This window comes from Lagenorhynchus albirostris, chromosome 2 (genome assembly GCF_949774975.1).
Source record: "Lagenorhynchus albirostris chromosome 2, mLagAlb1.1, whole genome shotgun sequence".
Classification (NCBI taxonomy): Eukaryota; Metazoa; Chordata; class Mammalia; order Artiodactyla; family Delphinidae; genus Lagenorhynchus; species Lagenorhynchus albirostris.
In genome coordinates this window covers 169,640,983-169,657,344 of record NC_083096.1, presented here as the reverse complement: position 1 = coordinate 169,657,344, position 16,362 = coordinate 169,640,983, and the positions used below count along the sequence as shown (strand labels likewise).

The 16,362-nt window shown below is 55.5% G+C and overlaps 1 protein-coding gene across 3 annotated transcripts in view; it reads right to left on the bottom strand.

The window, feature by feature from the left end:
* RAP1GAP (RAP1 GTPase activating protein) overlaps positions 1 to 15,091 on the bottom strand; it is a 51,246-nt gene extending 36,155 nt beyond the window's left edge. For all 3 annotated transcript variants that reach the window (XR_009539064.1, XM_060141179.1, XM_060141180.1), the window contains exons 1-2: positions 15,010 to 15,091; positions 12,870 to 12,905 (exon numbers count right to left, since the gene is read on the bottom strand). Coding sequence is in view for 2 of the 3 variants with exons in the window: in XM_060141179.1 (XP_059997162.1) it covers positions 12,870 to 12,905; positions 15,010 to 15,053 (80 nt within the window). In the remaining variant the exon portion in view is untranslated. The remainder of the gene's footprint in view (positions 1 to 12,869; positions 12,906 to 15,009) is intronic.
* Between the last annotated feature and the right edge of the window lie 1,271 nt (positions 15,092 to 16,362).

Sequence of the window (16,362 nt, the reverse complement as noted above, 5' to 3'; positions counted from 1 at the left end):
TGCGCAGGGGCCTTCCCAGCACCCATCGGCTGCTCAGTCTTAGCGCCACCCGGGCTCCGCCTCCCTCCTTAACCTTATCGTTCTTTCCCAGCCTTTGCCGCCCAGGGGGTCTCCCTTGCTAAACTCCATGCATTCCTTCGCTCACTCACTCCATCACCCACCCACTGCCCCATGTGCCCTTCATTCCTGTGCTTAGTCACTCATTCAGGACACACGTCCGGACGCCCGCTCTGGGCCAGACAATGGTGCTGGGCGTTGGCATCAGAGCCAGGCCTCACCCACCTCAAAGCAAAGCCCAGTGACACTGCCCGGACTGTTCTCTAGCTGTGCCTGCTGCTCTGTGGCCTCACTGCTCAGATGCTAAACCCTGCAGTGCTGAGGCCTTGTTAAATCTATCCGTCTTCCCCCTAGCCAGTGGGTTTGCTCCCTCATGGGTTCCAGGCCACTGGTGAGCAGAAGCTGAGAATACCGTAGGTGTTGTTCAATAAATTACAAGCTCCTGCCCGGAGAGACAGCATAACATCAGAGGTGTGGGCCCTGGAGCCAGACTGCCTGGGTTTATATCCTAGCTCTGCCACTTAACAGCTGTGGGACTTGGACAAGTTACTTAATCTCTCTGAGCCTCAGTTTCCTCATCTATAATTTGGGGGTAACAACTGTGTCTGCCTCCAAGGGTTGTCGTGAGGATTAAATGAGTTCATACATGTAAAGTATGTAAATATTAACCATGAGCATTTCCCGGCCTTCCCTTCTCTCTTCCTTTTTTCCTTCCTCTGTAGGCTGCTGCGGACTGAGGCAGGGCTCCTGGGTGAAAGTCGTGAGAAGGTAGATCAGAGTCCAACATGAGAAATAATGTGATGAATAGAGCCGTGTAAGGTACTGAGCTCCCCGTCAAGCAAAGGCAGGAAGGGATGAAGGGGCAGATGCCAAAGTATGGGAACAGGGAGAATAATGGGAGCATGGGGGTTCACTAGATGACCTGCCAAGCACCTCCCACATGTGGAATCGATTCCTCTTGACTCCAGGGTCTGTGGTCAAAGGCAGAGGCAGTGGATAAATTCCCATTCTTTCGAGGAGATGGACTTTCCTGGGTCTCCCGTGACACATGGATTGCTGCTACTTCTCTGCCGGTTTGCTTGCCACACCCATTAAGGATGAAAATGTGCACACTCTTTGGCCCAGCAACTCCACTTCTAGGCATTTATCCCCCAGAAATACTTACAAAAAAGCACAAAAATATATGAACAGAGGACATTCACTGCAGCAGGGTTTGCCATAGCTGAAACCTGGAAGCTGGTTAAATACACAAGGCATGTGCAAACCAGGGAAGACCATGCAGTGGTGACAAAGGAGGTTTCTAGTCCTGACGGAAAAGGGAATTTGAGGTATACTGTTAAGTGAAAAAAAACAGGCTGCCCCCCAAAAAATCTCACTTGTAAAACTTTTAAATTACATGTAAAAGTTCACATGGGTTATCTCTGGGAAACAGGACCACTAGGAACTTCTGCCTTCTACAGGATATATTTCTCTGTATTGTTTGGATTTTTACAACGAGCACTGATTATTTTTGTCATTAGAAAAAAAAAAAAAAGAAAGATTAAAACAACTGAGTCCTTTGACTCAGCTGAGTACCTGACTCCTTTACCTTCCTCAATCATCTTAAGAAAGAGATACTCTTCACTCCGTATTCCAAGGAGAAGCTGACACAGAGGGAGGTTAAACAACATGGCCAAGGTCCCCCAGCAGCAGTGAGAGAGCTGGGCTGTAACCCTCGTTCTGGCTGACTCTGAAGCCCACGCTCTTTCTCCTACACAAGGCACTCTGCTCTGAGGGGCAGGGAGGAGAGAAGGCAGGAGAGAAGCAATCCAGGCTGCTGGGCTCGGGGCTATACCCTGGGACCTCAGCTGTCAGGTCCTGGGAGCCAGGCCAGCCACGGTCAGCCTGTGCGGAGACAAGGCTGTCTGCCTCATTTGCAAATGCAAATAAATGAAGCCTCTGCTCCTGGCGTCAGGTCCCAGCCCCGAGCTGCCCCAGGCTAGCAGGCTGGCAGGTGCCCAGCCCCACCCCTGGAACCACCCCCCCAAGGCCTCAAGGTCGCCAGGCGGATGGGCTTGCACTGGGCCTCTAAATAACTTTCCAAGTTGATCAACGTGTTTCTGGAAGAAACTGGCGTTTTAAGTTCCTTGCCGCCTTCTCAGTGAAAGCCTGGAGAGGAGAGGAACACAGATGCGTGCTCCTGAGTCTGGCTGGACCAATGGACAGATCTAGAAGGCAGATGGACTTGAGTTCAAATCCTGACTTGGCCAAGCTCTAGCTGTGTGGCCTGGGGAGAGTCACTTCACCTCTCTGAGCCTCAGTTTCCTCAGCTGTAAAATGGTGTTGATAATTCCTCCACGCAGGGCTGCTGGGAGAATTCAGTGAGATAACGCGTATGAAAGTACTGCCCAAGCTAGGAGCCACCTTCCATGTGCAGGGGAGGGTTATGATCCTGCACACTGTGGGGGTGGTTGGGAGGGGGCACGTGCACATCTGTGCAAATGTGGAGTGTGCAAAGGGCTGGATCAGAGGGCGCTGCTCCACAAAATCAGCAAGCAGCTGGGGCGAGTGTCTGACACTTTTGCTGGGAGCCGGCACGGGGTTTTCTGCAGTGCTGCCTGCTGATGCGACAGGGTGTGTGCAACTCCGTGGGTGAGGATGTAGGTGGGAGGCCTGGCAGGAACGTGAAGTGTGGGTGGGAGAAAACACGCTCGTGTCTGGGGCGTGCGTGGGTTTGTAGGCGAGCATGTTTGTGTCTATCACGTCATCCACCTGCCTAAAAGCCCCCCCGTGGCTTCCCGCCACGTGCAGGATGGAGATTCGACTGCCTCACGTGGCCCACGAGGCCCTGAGCGTCTGTCCCACCTCCCAGCCTTTGCACACACCGTACCCTCCACCTGTTCCACCCTCCCCCGTCATCCCCCATCACACCTACATGCTACACTCTTTTTTTTTTATAAGCAGATATTCATGTTTAATTTTTATTTATTTATTTATCTTTGGCTGTGTTGGGTCCTCGTTTCTGTGCGAGGGCTTTCTCTAGTTGCGGCAAGCGGGGGCCACTCTTCATCGCGATGCGCGGGCCTCTCACTATCGCGGCTGCGGAGCACAGGCTCCAGACGCGCAGGCTCAGTAGTTGTGGCTCACGGGCCTAGTTGCTCCGCGGCATGTGGGATCCTCCCAGACCAGGGCTCAAACCCGTGTACCCTGCATCGGCAGGCAGACTCTCAACCACTGCGCCACCAGGGAAGCCCCATGCTACACTCTTATACAGTCTTTCCGGAGCCCCCTCCTCAGACTGGGTCAGGTTGCCCCTACCCTGACCAGCTTTCCCAGAAGCCTGTCCCGGGTTTGCACTTGTCGCAGTGTGATTATCAGATCATGGGGCTTCTGCAGGTGTGGACCCGATCTGTTTGGGGGCCTGGCACACAGTCGCTGCCCGATTATGATATGCTACACGAGTGAATGTGTATACAGCTGTATGCTCGTGACGAAGCTGCCTGGACAAGAGTCAAGTCTAGGAATGTGCATAGGGAAGATGTGCGTGTGTATAGGGGGCATCTCAAAGAACCTCTGGCCCGTGGGTGGGCCAGATCTGGGAAACGCCGGAGCACGCTATGACTGGTACTCAGGCCCAGGTTGGCTGCAGAGAGAGAGAAAGCCAGCCTAAGTTCCTTTGCTCCCCTCCCCCAAACCCCTCCTGAAATAGGCCCCGGGTCTCTGCACCAGACCCCAGAATACTTCTGGGCAGGGGGATCAGCCAGGTGGTCGCCAGGCTGGCCTCCTGCCTGTGCCCTGCAGTCGGCCCCACCCCTGCAGTCGGCCCCACCCCTGCAGTCGGCCCCACCCCTGCGGGCTCAGAGGCTCCGCCTTCTGCCACACGCCCCATCTCACCGGAGGCCCAACCCAAGCCTGGTCTTGCATGCCTGCCCACAGTGCCCACCCCCCTCCCCCAGGCCTGCCTCGTGAGCAGCAGTTCTTCTGAGAGAGGATGGGCCTCCAACACCCCTGCCTACTCAGCCACCTTCCACATGCTGTCAGGAGATGATCTGGAATGTTCCAGATTTGGGGAAGGGAAGGAATCTTGTTCCCGCCCCAAGGCCTTTACACATACTCTGCCCTCTGCTTGGATCACCCTTCCCACAGTCAGTTCCTTCCCATTCAGGCCTTGAGAGGCCCTCCCCGATACCCTTAGCAAAGGGTATCCCCTCTCCAGCCACCCTGTCACTCACTACCCACTACCCATGTGAATTCACCTTATTTGCCCATTAGCTCGTTTTGCATCTGTCTCCTGCATTGGAAGGTGACCTGCATGAGGCCACACACCAGGCACCTCAGGTTCGCCTCTGTATCCCCAATTCTTAGACGACACGTGGCAGGGACTTGATAAGTATTTGTTGAATGAACAAATGGCTAACGAGGGACTTCCCTGGTGGCGCAGTGGTTAAGAATCTGCCTGCCAAGGCAGGGGACAAGGGTTCGAGCCCTGGTCTGGGAAGATCCCACATGCCGCGGAGCAACTAAGCCCATGCGCCACAACTACTGAGCCCACGCTCTAGAGCCTGCGAGCCACAACTACTGAGCCTGCGTGTCACAACTACTGAAGCCTGCGTGCCTAGAGCCCGTGCTCCGCAACAAGAGAAGCCACCGCAACGAGAAGCCTGCGCACCACAACGAAGAGTAGCCCCCGCTCGCCGCAACTAGAGAAAGCCTGCGGGCAGCAACAAAGACCCAATGTAGCCAAAAATAAATAAATAAAATAAACAAATTTATTTAAAAAAAAACAACAATGGCTAATGAATCCTTGAAAGGATCCTGTGAGGTGAATATTGTCCCTGTTTATAGGTGTGGAAACTGAGGTTCAGAGAGGTTAAGTCTCTAGCCCAGGGTCACACAGCAATCAGTCAGACCAGGTCAAGATTAGGGACTATCAGACTCCACTAGAACCCCAGCACGACAGTGTTTTGTAGCTAACCTTCCCATTTTATAGATAGGAAAATGAGCCTCAGAGAGTGAGAGTGCTGTTTCTGCAGGTTACCGGGGCTTCCCATGGTCTGAAAGAGCTGCACTGTTAGGCTGCGCTGGCCCTTTAAAAGCACCTCCTCACTCCTCTCACCCTGAGGTGGTGACAACTAATAACCCCGCTGCACAAAGGAAGAAACCATGGCTCAGCCAGGGAGGTACTGCCCAAGGTCACCCAGCCAGGACTCAGTGCAGACCTGGCTGGCTGCAAAGCTAGCATTCTCAGGGCCAGTGTCAAGGTCAGTGCCCATGGCTGGGAGCATGCTCAAGTGTGGGCAGGTCTTGCCTCCTGGCAGGCAGTGAACTTCCAGAGGGCAGAGTCCACACACTGAGCGATTCTGCCCCCACTGCAAGGACCAGCTTGTAAGGATGACACGGCAGGGACCACGATCGCTGGCATCACTTTGGTTTTGGACCTTGGCATACATTTCTCACTTAATCCCCACAACAATCTTCAGGGTAGGTGCTTTTATGGTCTTCAATTTATAAGACCCAGAGAAGTTATCCTCCATTGTACACAGCCCCAGACTGACAGCACAGAGCAGGGCAGCCCTTACAGTGGGGAGTGCCCATCTTACAGTGGGTGACAGGCAGCCCCGGCAGGCCTCTGCCCCATCGTGGCTTGGGGGTTCAGACCCTCTAGGGCACCCACAGGAAGTCTCAGTGGGGCTAACAGGGACATGAGCTGGTGGCTGCCTCTCCCACTGTCCGTTGCCAGGTCCAGTTCCGTCCTGTGCCCAGCAAGTGCCACCAAATGCTTTTCTCCTCCACGTTGCTGACGGCCACTTCCTCTTCTTGGAACACTCTCTTGGCACTGGCCCTCCCTCCCACACCACACACGCACAGACACTCTGCCACTTGGCCCATTTCAACTTGTTTTGTGAGTTTCAGCTTCTGGGTCACCTCCTCCAGGAAGCCTCCCCTGATTCCCAGGTAGGGGAGAGGAGTCCTTCTCTGAGCTCTCAGAACTCCCCACATCTGCCCCATCAACACGTATCCCTCCCCCCTTAGAACACTCTCTTTCCTTATTCTCCCCCCTGCCCTTGAACTCCACGAGGGGAGTGGCCTTGTCTGTCATCTCCATTACCATGTCCCCAGTGTCCAGCATGGGGTTTGGTTGGCCCTTGGAGGGCATTCCCACATTAAATATTCGTTGAATTAATTTGCTAAATGAAGGAATGACTGTCTTGGGAGAGACCCTGAGCAGAGGAAAGTCTTTATGGGATTTAGGGATATCAGAAAGGTCCCCTCCTTAATCACTTCTCAAATAAGCCACCTCCACAGGGCCTAAAATTCTAGCACTAAAATTTTAATGAGTCTCTCTTTGGTTTAATGTGTCTTTTCTCTCAAAATGCAAATGCTCAGGGAGAGGGAAAACATCCACTGAGTGCACACAATGAACTTATTTCATTCTAAGCCCCCCGTGGGGTACGGAGCCTGGTTCTTATTGTCATGAGCAATCTGAGGTTCAGAGAGGCAAAAGTAACTTGGGCAAGGCCACACAGCAAGTAAGAAAAGTTGAAGTTGGTATCTGGACTCAGATCTGCCTGAAAACAGAACCCCCATCTTTCTTTGCACCTCCCAAACAAAGGGACCTAAGCCTGAGCGTTGCTGGGATGTAGAGGCAAGCAGGGCCAACCAGCCTGGGAAACTTAGAGCTGCAAGTGCCCTCCAGGACCATCTCTGCCTCCCTTTTTTTTTGACCACACCTCGCAGCAAGCAGGATCTTAGTTCCCTGACTAGGGATCGAACCCATGCTCCCTGAAGTGGAAGCGCGGAGTCTTAACCACTGGACTGCCAAGGAAGTCCCCCATCTCTGCCTCTTGATTGTGCCGAAGGTGGGCATGGGGAAACTGCCCAAAGACGGGGATTCACTTCCCAAGGTCACACAGAAACATAGCGGCAGACCCAGGACCAAAACCCATCTGAAGGAGACTTTCTCTTATCTCCTTAAGTTAGGGAGGCCTCTTTCCTGGAAGAGGGGGCCTCTCTGGTCTGGAGTCTCTCCTAGGCGTCCCCCCTGCCCAAGAAGTGGCCTTCCCCAGGAGTGGGCATTGTCTGGCCCTAGGAAGGCAGAGAGGGACAACTAAGGGGGCTTCGAGGCCTGCACAAACTGAGCTAAATAGAGGATGTAAAGGAGGGTGGGCTAGGATGAGGGACTGTTTAGACAAGAAAGAGTGGACCTGGGGATATAAAATCCCCATCCTTGTCTCACTAAAGGGCCACTGTCAGGGATGGGACACCCAGAAGGTGCATCTAGCTCAGGCAGCTGGTTTGAAGTAAGGAAGAATTTTGAAATCCATCTGAGTTGCTCAGGAATGGAATGGGATACTGCAAGGGTAGTGAGCCCCCTATCACTAGGAGTGAGCGACAAAGGCTAGTGAAGGAGCTGCCAAGGTCATGATGGTCTCAGCCAGGGACGATGAGCTTCAGGAGGGCTACAAAGCCGCTGAAAATAAAGGTACGATTTCCTCAGGGGCCCCCCACAGTCTTCTTCCAATATTCAAAGGGTTGTGAACCAAGGGAGGGTTCCTTGTTTAGTGGGAGGCCATAGGAGGGTGCCTTAAACATTTCTTCCATCTCCAAAGATTCTAGGAGGCCCAAATTCTCTGATTCTAAGATTTCACAAAGCCAAGAGTCTGAGACTCAGTGGTTCTGCATGTCAGTCACTGATGTTGTAGCCAGACTCCTACTCTGCCTGCGAGACTCTCAGTCTGGCCCCTCCCCCTTTCTAAATCCACCCCTGGCTTCACTCTCCCACATCTCTTCAGCCACATCAGCCTCCTTCCTGTTCTGAGGACACACCAAACTCACTCCTGCCTCAGGGCCTTTGCATCTGCTGCTTTCTCAAGTGGCTCTTCTCATTCTCCAGATTTTGGTTCAAATGCCACCTCCTCGGAAAAGCCTTCCATGACTCCATCCATCACCCCACAGCTTCACAGTACAGGGTGATGCACAAGCTGGAGCCCAGCTGCTTGTGTTCAAATCTCAGCCTGGCCAAGAGACCTTGAATAAGTTACTTGGCCTCTCTATGCCTCAGTTTCCTCAGCCCTAAACCAGGAGTAATGACAGTACCTGCCTCATGGGGTTGTGAGGATTAAATTCATCAATATATGGAAAGGGCTTTGGAACACGGCATGCTGGCTAAGCTCCAAGTAAGGATCAGTTCTTGTTAGCATGTACTCTTGCTTTAAAATTCAGCACAACCATCAGAGTTTGTCTTTTTGGTATTTTGGGGGGGGGGCGTCTATTTATAGACTGTCTCCCCTACTCCCTGTTTTACACATGAGGAAACTGAGGTTCAAAGAGGTGAAGAACTGACCAAATCAATCTCTCTGAAGATAGGGACTGCGCCTGTCTCATTTTCCGCTGAATCTGCAGTCGCTAGAACTGTGTCTGGCTTACAGTAGGTGTTTGGTAGTTCCTTATAGCTGAATGAATGATGAATAAATGACCAAGACTACCGTCACTCCGAGGTGCTGTGCAGCCAGGAGCCTGTGCACCTAAGACTCTATATCAGCCTGCCTCTGCCCACCCTAGTCCCAGATGACTCTCAGCTCAATCAAGGTCCCAGCCTCTCTCAGAAGTAGCTGCTGAGACAGGCAGACTAATGAGCTGGGGACCAGCATCCACGCTCCTGTCCCCCGTGGAACCCCCTCACCCAGGCTGGGCCAGGGGAATGAGGCAGGAGCTGCCCTGGCATTCGCCTTGAGGGATTCCTGCTCAGAGGTGTGGTGGCAGGTGTGGGCTCAAGAAGTGGTAGCTAGCTCCCCTGTCCTGTGCTCTGCCAGCTGCCCACCGGGGTCCTGCCCACCAGATGCATAATAGATAAGGAGGCCCAGCAGCTGTGCCCGCCTGCCATTTCAGAACCACTAACGAGGCCAGCCTCATGCTTCCTGCAGCAGCACACAGGCTCCCTCCGCCGCCCAGGGCCTCTGGCTCAGTGATTACAGAAAGGAACCACCTGAGGACAGGGGCTGCCCACCCAAGACCCCCAGTCGGCACAGGCAGCCTCCAGGAGAGCTGGAGCTAAAGGTACAGGCTCAGGCTGACCCTGCTGCCAGTCTTGTTCCCCTGGGCCAGCCAGGTCCCCTCTCTGAGCCTCAGTTTCCTCATCTGTAAAATGGGAGACAGATAGTAATAGTCTCTACTTTGTAAAGCTGGTATGAGGATGGAATGAAATAATTTAAATGAAGTTCTCAGCCCAGGGCCTGAGACCTGGGAAATGTTTCATATATGGGAGCAACTGGTACCATTACTATCACGGGGAAATATCTCAGTGACCAGAGAGGCCCTCCCGGTGGGACACAGGGGGCTGGGCAGTGCCCTCTGCTTTGGAGGTGTTCCAGGATTATCTCACTCTCCTCGTCCTCCTCTCTCACCGCGTAACCAGGATTTTTCTCATTCCTGTGGCTTCCTTGTCTCTGGCCAAGGACCCTTCCCTGGCAGGAGGAAAAGCTGGATTCAAATCCAGCCTTCGCCAGCTGTGCAACTTTGGGCCAGAGTCTTCAACGTTCTCAGTCTTGGTTTTGGCCTCTATAAAGGGGACACTAAGGCCAACTTTCAGGACTGTCATCATGACTTAATGAGGTCACCACAGTAAAATGCCCAGCAGGCACTGGCACTGAGTCCTTGCCAGGTCCTGCTCCTCCTCCCAGGGTCCCAGCTTTAAGGTCAAAGCTGAACCTCCTCTTCCCAGGGTATTTCCAGAACCCACCTTCCCTGCACAACTCCACCTAGCCATTCCCCCACTCTGACACTGTTCCACCTCCCTCCTCCCCCCACCATTTGAATCCACTGTAATGTCCATTAGGGCTGCAGAACCAGAGTCACCCACTATCCCACTGGCTCCTAATCCCCCCACTGGGCCTCATTCCTTGGCATTTGCACGCTTGTTCTGTGTTCCTTCACTGTAGATAATCTGCTGATGAGAGGCAGGGGGTAGGGGAATCCAGCCATGATCACATCTGGCCTCTACCAGGCCTCACTGCTCCCTTGATCCAAGCCCCTACCTCTTAATCCCTTTTAAAAGTACATGGTGAGGGCTTCCCAGGTGGCGCAGTGGTTGAGAGTCCGCCTGCCGATGCAGGGGACACGGGTTCGTGCCCCGGTCCGGGAAGATCCCACATGCCGCGGAGCGGCTGGGCCCGTGAGCCATGGCCGCTGACCCTGCGCGTCCGGAGCCTGTGCTCCGCAATGGGAGAGGCCACAGCAGTGAGACGCCCGCGTACCGCAAAAAAAAAAAAAATACGTGGTGAAAACCACAACCCCTCTCAGTCTACCTGACAAGGTTTCACCTCTTCCACCCTCTGGACACATTCAATTCAATCCCACAAACATTCATTAAGCATTTACCGGATTTGGGCAGCTGGGCAAGACTGTGTGGAGGATGGAGAGATGAGAAGAGTACAGCCCCGCTCTTATGGGACTCATGCTGGAAAGTGGGCCTAAGTCAAAAATAACTCAAGCAACCTCTGCTTTCAAGGACCTCAGACCCTGCCTCACACCACACTCTTGTGTGGATTCGTTCAACTCAACTGAGGTCAACTCGCTGAAAGATCCAATTCATTAAATACCATTGAGCACCAAATGGGGCTCAGAGAGGGGAAGTGACCTGCCCAAGGTCACACCACTAGTGTGTGACAGAGGCAGATTCAAATCAATGTCTGTCAGGCTCCAAAGGCCATGGCCTTCCCACTGCACTAGGAGTAAGCTCTACTGTGTGCTCTATAAGCATGGCAAGCAGCAGAAACGGCATTCAAGGAGAAAAAGAGGAGGTGTGGGGATCAGGAAAGCAAACACTCAACAAATGGTGATAAAGATGGGCTGCAGGTGTGGTGAGGGCATGTGGAAATGGGAGGGGAGGGCAGGTCAAGGGGAGGGGACAAGGCGAGCAAAAGCCTGGAGGTGGTGCTCATATTCCCATTGATCGGAAATGCAGGGCATGGGAGAAGTGAGTCCCAGCCTGGAAGGTGAGGTGGAGACAGGCCTTGAATGCCAGAAGATCATAACTGATAGTCAAAGTGACCACCCACTTACAGGGCACTACCTAGATGCCAGGCACAGGCTGGGGGCTAAGCAATTGGCTTGGGGATGAGGGAAGAGAGGGCCTAGGGGCTAGCACCAAGGACAGCAGCTCCAGCAAGGAGGGCATGGGGCAAGGCATTGTGGGTGATGGGCAAGTCCTGGTCATCCCAGAACCTTATTTTGTAAATGTGTCAGCTGAGGACCAGAGAGGGGAAGGGACTTGCCCAAAGTCACACAGTGGTTAGTTACTATTAGTCCTAGACCCTCGTCTCTTTGACTCTTCATTCAAGGCTCCCTAGAGTGGGCTTTCTGAGTCACTCCTCCATCCTTCTGAGTCCTCCTCCATCTTCAAGTCTTCCCTCAGGTGCATCTGTCAGATCTGCCCGGTGGCCTGGAGGCCCTGGGACGGAGTGAGTGAGACTCTGGGCTCTGCACAGAGCCTGGAAGATCAAGATTCAAATCCCAGCTCTGCCACTGACTAGCTGTGTGAACCTGGGCAAGTCACTTACCCCTTCCATGCACCATTCTTCTCATCTGTAGTTAAGGCTAATAGTCCCTGACTCAGCGATGTGGGAAAGATTACGTGAGATGATGCAATTCAAGCACCTAACAGTACCCAGTGCACCACAGGTTCTTGACAAATGGCAGTTGTTGGGATACTATTATTGAACTCCTTGAAAGAAAAGGCACTTTTCTCGCCTCCATCTGTATCTCTCCTCGCCCTACCCCTGCGCTGGGCTTGGCATATGGCCTTGCACATGGTAGAGACTCAAACTGGCTTTGCACGTAGTAGAGGCACAGCAGCAGGAGACAAAACCCAGAGAGGGAGAGTAACTGGCTCCAGGTGGCACAGAGAGCATCAGAGGAAAATAAAAGGGCAGGCCCTGGAGCTCAGCCTGGGCACCCCGTTTGCCTCCCGCCCCAGGTGTGGCTTCCTAGGGAGCTCTTGGCAGCAGGTAAGGCAATGGTGCCAGATAGGAGTCATCCAGCAGCTGGGGGGCACTGCAGGGCCTGGGGACCCCAGGAAGCCCTCAGCAGGGGCAGAAAGCAGAAGCCAGAGCAGTTGGGGGCTCTCCTGCTGGAGTTAAAGTGGCAGCAGGAGCAGCCAGCCGGACCCAAGTGATGCCGGTGCCAGGGAAGCCGGGAGGCACCCGCCTGCTGGGGCATCGGGCTGGGGGGTGTGAATCCCGAGGTGAGGCTGCACCTCCACCCACTGCTCACAGTGTTGGGGAAGCTGCAGACACTTCCTCCTCCAGAGAGAGGCAGCCTCAGACACAGGAAATGGGCTGGAGGAGGGCGTCCTGAAGGCTATGTATGGAGTGGAAGTAGAGGGTTTGGGGGTCAGTGGCCAGGAGACACCATGAGATGGGAAAGAATAGAGAAAAGGAAGGAAACCCTTTCACTGGGGGGCTACAATATGCCAGGCCCTGTTTTGCTTTTTTTTTTTGGGTACAGCTTTCGCTCTGTTAAATAGGCATTTTAGTCCCCATTTCACAGATTAGAGCACTGAAGTTCACAGAGGTGAGTGAATTGCTGAAGGTCACACAGGCAATGGCAGAGCTGAGATTTAACCTGATTTGCCTGACTCCAAGGCAGAGCTCTAGAAAGAACTGTGGTGATGGGACAGAGCTGGTAAGAGGGTCTGCCCACTCCAAGGCCTGCAGAGGATGGGTGGAGGGTTAGTGGGGTCTGGCCTGGCATTACAGGGGGCAGTAATGGTTTGGGAGCGTCTCTAAAGTTCGGCCAAGCAGCCCAGCCCCTCCCGAGAGCCCCTCAGTACTCACCACGCACTCCGGTGAAGGGTGAAGGACTTGTCCACCCTGAAACACAGCAAGAGGGACAGCAGGTGAGGGGGGCAGACCCTCTTACCAGGCCTCGCCCAGCACATCAGGCCAATCCTAACTCACCACCGCCCTTGCAGAGGGGCCTAGAGGAGGTATTGTTTCTAAGGTGCCTGACGCACTGTCACCATCCCCCATAGGCTGCAGGGGCCCTAATGTCAATTTAGGGACATGTGAAGTTGTGGGGTGAAGAAGAAAGGAAGAGAGACAGGATTGGGGACAGGGGAGCAGGGGCCCAGGACCAGGCTATGGGGTGGCAGCAGGGGTGGGGTTCAGCATGGGATGTCCTGGAACAGGTGGGGTGGGACAGTGACTACAGCAGTTTGGGATCAGAGCAAGGATGTAGGGGTGTGGCTGGAGCCAACCTAGAGTGTTTCCAGACGGGACTGAAGGGTGTGGGTGTTTGTAAAGGTGGGCAGGAAGAACACCCCCCTCTACTTCCCCAGTGGTCTGCCTCGATCCCGGAGTTGGAGCTCACTCACATCCACCCAGGGGACAAACGCCTGGGAATCTGGGCGCAGGAGACCCATGGGGGGCTTCCTCTCCTTACCCACCCCCAACCCAGAGCAGAACCAGAGGAAGACCTCAAGCCCCCAGAGCTCAGGGGCCACCCGCTGGCCTCGTCTCCCCCACTCTCTCCAGGTCCAGCATTAGAGAGGGTGTATAGGCAGCGCCCCCTCCCAGAGGCTCCCCCCATTGCCCTCTGAGGGCACCTTGAGATAGGGGAGGGCTCCAGCCTCCAGCCCAGCTGGGGGCCGAGGGGCTCAGCAGCTGTTGGGACAACAAACAACTCCTGCCTCCTGGTCAGAGGCCAGAGGAGAACCGGAAAGGGGCCCCAAACCGGACTCCGCCAGCTAAGGAGACATCTTCTGGGGAGGCAGGGCTGGGGTCTCCCAGGGATCAGCTAATGCGGACTCTGCAGATGGGGAAAGTGAGGCCAGAGAGGCCAGGACTCGCCCAAGGTCACACAACAGAATGCAGCCCCACTGCCCGGCTGCCTCTCGGTGTCAGCTGACCGGGAGGCTCAGGGCTCAACCCAGGACCATCACCTGATGGCTAGCAGGGCCCCAGGCAGGGAGGGCAGCCCTCTTGTCTCCCACCCCACCCAGCCGCCCTGCGGGGTCCCCTTGGAGGTTGGGTGTCCAGAGAGGGGAGTACCTTGGACACAATCCCCTCAGATCAAAGAGCACATATTCTGCAGTGTTACAGTATGAGCCCCAAATGCTCTGCACCCAAAAGGTGGGTCCCGTGTGTCCCTCTGACCACAGGGAGGCAGGGCCTGGTGAAGGTTATGCAACTACTTGGCCAGCCAGGGAAGGGGTTCTGGCCAGTCTGTCTACCCAGCCTTCCTTCCAATTTACCAAACCTCTGCCGAAGGCAAGGATCCTCCCAGCCCACCTCTGCACTCCTCTGGGGTGGGCACTTGGGGTCAGGAGGGACAGTGACCCCAAGATGGACCAGACACCACTCTGACTCCCCCCGCCTCCACAGGTCTCCAGGTCCAGGCAGCCAGCAGCCCTGGGAGGAGGGGGTTCCTGAGAGCCAGGCAGCCTGAGATAGGGGCAGCGAGGTACCCAGGGGTGGAGGTGGGCGGGGGCCTCCTAATGGCTTCTAGGTTCCCTTCCTCCAAAGCCTCACTGCTGGGGCCCAGCAGCTTCAGAGCCCAAGTCAGGGCCCCTGCAGGGCCTCCCCTTGACCTGCCTTTTCCCACCCCCACGACCTATACGTGCACCCAGGAGTGCACACACACAGGCCCACCTGCCGGTCCACACACAGTCATAAACACTGTCACACACTTAGACACAAACACAGAAATGCCCGCGGCCACTCGCGTCCCCACGCGTGCACAGGGGCACCCAATCGGAGCACACACACACACACACACACACACACACACACGCACACGCAGACTTCCCAATCCTACGAGTTACGTACTGATATCAAACCGCTCACCTCACACCTAAGCACAAATTCGCAACTACAGAAACCAAGGCAGACACCCGCGGGCGCGCGCGTCCCCCGCCCCCCGCCCTTCCCCGCGCACCCCCGCGCGCGCACGAGCGCCCCCGCCCGGCGCACCTACCCTCCGTAGGCCCCGAAGGTGAAGCTGCGCTTCCGGCCGCTCATGGTGCTGCCACCGCCCGCGCCACCCGTCCGGCCCGCGCCAAGCCGGAGCCGCCTCCCCGCGCCCGGGTCACCTTGGCAACCCGGGCCGCCCCGCCCCCGGCCACAAGCCCCGGGATTGTCCGCGCCCCCGCGGGCTGCGGTCCAGCTGTCGGCAGCCGCGCGCAGAAAGGGCCGCTTGTTCGCGCCGCCCTCGGGCCGGGGGCAGGGGATTTGCTGGACTTTCCGAGCTGGGACCTCGGGGCGGGGAGGCGGGAGGGCCGGGCGGGGCCTCGGCGGTAGCGGGGGTCGGGGAGAGGTTAGGACAAGGCCAACCCTCCACCCCCAGACCAGGGCGTACCGGGCTGCAGACCCTCTTCTGGAGGCGACACCCTCTTCCATCCCCCCTAGAGCCTTCCGGTTCTGTCGGCGGATTTGTCCCCCTGTCATCACGAAGGGGAAGCTCATAGTGAGCCGGGTCCAGAATTTGGAATCCAAGGTCAAAATGGTCTGCATTGTACCTCGAATTTCTCATCTGTAAAATAGGACGAATCCCGCGGGGCCCTTGTGGTGAGTTAATGTGTGTGGAGCGCTCTGCCCAGGCCTGACACAGTAAATGCTAAATAAGTGTCAGCTAGGAGAGTCCCGCACTGTGGGTCGAAGCTCTGCTCTTGAAAGAGTGAAGGAAGGAATTGCCCACTCTCATCCCCCACTCCCAGGAGCCCTTCTTCGCCCAGGTGAAGAGGAAGAGGGGGAATGGAGATGCCCCAACCTCTTCTTGAAAATCATCCATCCTGGGTTCCTCAGCAACCTTCCCTTCGGAGGGAAACTGGGCTCGAAGTTCTAGAGCCGTTCACACATTCACTCAACAAACACTCTGAGGCCCTCCTCTGCACCCAACTCACCCAGAACTCACAGTCTCTCCTGACCCAAGTTAAGGTGTGTCAGGAGACAGGGGACACTGCCCCTGTCCCCAGGACTCACCCACCCCTCCCAGAACACCCACTCTGCCCCCACTCCCTGCACCCAGGGAGGCCTTCATAGAAACCTGAGGTTTTCTATGGGGTTTTCTGTTTAGAGGGACTGCAGGGAACAGATGCAGTGGGGGGACGAGGGAGAAGGGACACCCAAGGGCACAACGACAGGGTGGCAGGGATTCTTCAGAAGCCTCTCAGGAGCTGTTCCGCCTGGGCCCTGAGCCAGGGCTCAGTGAGCTCCATCTTCCCCTGGGAAATGGCTGGTCTGGGTACCGGCCTCCACAGTTTGCCTCACCCAGGTGGGGGATGGGGGGCACAGCAGGCTCCTAATTTCAGATGTGAAGAAACTGAGACCT